The 2,673-nt window shown below is 63.7% G+C and overlaps 1 protein-coding gene across 1 annotated transcript in view; it reads left to right on the top strand.

Annotated features, from left to right (window-relative positions):
• Positions 1 to 2,673, top strand: part of ZNF628 (zinc finger protein 628) — a 12,955-nt gene that overhangs the window by 7,981 nt on the left and 2,301 nt on the right. The window contains 3 exon segments of the mRNA XM_010848675.1: positions 208 to 391; positions 1,798 to 2,238; positions 2,241 to 2,671. Of these exon segments, the coding sequence (XP_010846977.1) occupies positions 208 to 391; positions 1,798 to 2,238; positions 2,241 to 2,671 (1,056 nt within the window).

The raw sequence follows: 2,673 nt of genomic DNA, 5'->3' as shown, positions 1-2,673 counted from the left end.
GCGAGAGAGAGAGGAGTCGAGGGTGCCCGGGGACTTTTGGCCTGAGGAAAAACAAAGCTGTTTTCAGAGATGGAGAAGACTGGGGTGAGAGAGAGATTTGCAGCGGGCCAGGACACAGAGGGGAGACAGCAGGAACAGAAATTGGAGCTGGAGCTGGGTGTGGGGCCTAAGTGTGAGGTGTCTCTTAGGCGCCCAGCAGGGGTGTAGGTACCCAAGGTCAGGTGTCAAGTGGCGAGGAGTTTTGGAATGGTTCCGTTGGTAGATTGTGGAGTCCCAGGAGTGGTGGGGCCCCCAGGGAGAGGGTGGGTGCAGAAGAGGAGGGCTGGCAGAGCCCTGGACCCTCCAGTGTTCACAAGTAGGACTGCCACTCGAAACAGAGAAGGGCTGGCAGGTGAGGAGAGCGGGGAGCCCAGAAACCAGGGCAGTGGGTCAAGGAGAGAGAACCACAGTGTCTGCTGACCACTGAGCAGAGACCACTGGCTTTAGCACCATGGAGGCCATGAGAGTGGGGCAGGGTCTGGTTGGCAGGGTTTGAGATGGGAGGAAGGGTGTACTGATGGCATGTTGGGGTGGCTTTGCACAGAGACAGAAAGGAGGCCACAGCTGGAGGAGGAAGTGGGGTGAAGGGTCTTTGTTCTTTTTAAAGATGGGAGACTTAGCCCTTGGGTGCAGTGATGGGGACGGTCCAGGAGGTGAGGAAAGTCCGAGTCTTTGGCCCAGAGGCAGGAGGCAGATGGCAGGGGTGGGGGGCAGTTCCGGGTTTCTCAGCCTCAGCACCCCTTGCATTTTGAACCTATGGCTCTTTGCTGTTTAGGGGTGAGTGGTTCTGTCCCGTGCATTTAGGACGTGGAGCAGAGTCTCTGGCCGCTGCCCACTAGATGACATTGGCCCCTGCCCCTCCAGTTGACACAGCCAACCCAGTCTGCAAGCATGGCCAGATGTCCCCTGGGGTGGGGGCGTAGTGGGGGGTGTGCAGATCACATGGCCTCGTTGAGAACCACGGGTGTAATTGCTGCATTGTGGGAACATTCTGTTCTGGTTGCTTTTATTTTCTCAGACACAGGGTCAGTGGCAAGCTCCACCTGCTAAGAGCAAGAGGGGACAAGAGAGAGGAGAGGAGAGAAGACACGCCAGGTGTCACCTGGTGGGCAGTGCAGGGCGATGGGGAGGGAGCTTTGAGATCCTTGGGTTTGGATGCGCAGGGAGACGAGGCCAGGTGGCTTCGGGTCACCAGCAGCACCGTATACTGGGTAAGGGGGTGGCGAGGGTGTGGATGGGGGCTAGGGTGCGGGCTGCAGCGTCCGTGGTCGGTTTGGGGTTCAGCTGCCAGAAGGGGGCGCTGGAGCAGAATGCGTAGCGGTGGAGAGTAGGTGTCGGAGAGGCTTGTCTAGAGGGAAAGGGCTTCGGCAGTGGGAGCAGGTACTAAGCAGGATGGAGGAGGAGGTCTTTAGAGGGAGCTGACCGAAGGATCTGGAGCCAGGGCACTAGAGACCCGGCGTCCTTTAAGGACACGCCTGTCTTTAGGGGGACGGGGCAGAGAGCCCTCCAGCCTCTTGGAGGGGATGCCCCGTATCAGGGAGTGACCAGCTCCTCCCAGTGTGCCCAAAGTTTCCCCTTGAGCACCCAAGGCCTCTATCGCGGGCAGCCTCCATCGTGGGCAGCAGCCTCCTTGTCCGAAGGGAGGTGCTCCCTGCCTCTGAAAGGGCTGGCCTTGTGGGTGTGGGGCTGCGATGGTCCGGTGTGTGAGTGGAGGTGCGGGGAGCCCCCGGCCTGCCTTGACCCCGCGTCCCTCCCCAGGTGTGATGGTCGGCTCCCACGTGGACATGGCGCCGGCCTCGACCGCCGAGGGGGCCAGTGAGAAGCCCGGGCCCGTGGCCCCCGCCCCGCCGGCGCAGTATGAGTGTGGGGAGTGCGGAAAGTCCTTCCGCTGGTCATCCCGCCTGCTGCACCACCAGCGCACGCACACAGGCGAGCGGCCCTATAAGTGCCCCGACTGCCCCAAGGCCTTCAAGGGCTCATCGGCGCTGCTCTACCACCAGCGGGGCCACACGGGTGAGCGGCCATACCAGTGCCCCGACTGCCCCAAGGCCTTCAAGCGCTCGTCGCTGCTGCAGATCCACCGCAGCGTGCACACGGGCCTGCGCGCCTTCACCTGCGGCCAGTGCGGCCTGGCCTTCAAGTGGTCCTCGCACTACCAGTACCACCTGCGGCAGCACACGGGCGAGCGGCCCTACCCTTGCCCGAGTGTGGCAAGGCCTTCCGCAACACGTCGTGCCTGCGGCGCCACCGGCACGTGCACACGGGCGAGCGGCCTCACGCCTGTGGCGTGTGTGGCAAGAGCTTCGCGCAGACCTCCAACCTGCGGCAGCACCAGCGCGTGCACACGGGCGAGCGGCCCTTCCGCTGCCCGCTCTGCCCCAAGACCTTCACACACTCCTCCAACCTGCTGCTGCACCAGCGCACGCACTCAGCCGAGCGGCCCTTCACCTGCCCAGTCTGCGGCCGCAGCTTCGTCATGGCCGCCTACCTGCAGCGGCACCTGAGGACGCATGCCCCTGCGGCCCCTGCAGCCGGCCCCCAGCCCCCGGCCCCACTGGCCGCCGCCCCTGCTCCGTCGGCCACCCAGGATGTGCACGTCCTCCCCCACCTCCAGGCCACGCTCTCCCTAGAGGT

The sequence above is a fragment of the Bison bison genome, unplaced genomic scaffold (assembly GCF_000754665.1).
Source record: "Bison bison bison isolate TAMUID 2011002044 unplaced genomic scaffold, Bison_UMD1.0 scf7180017850463, whole genome shotgun sequence".
Taxonomy (NCBI): Eukaryota; Metazoa; Chordata; class Mammalia; order Artiodactyla; family Bovidae; genus Bison; species Bison bison.
The sequence above is the reverse complement of the archived record's forward strand: the minus strand, read 5'-3'. Positions and strand labels throughout refer to the sequence as shown.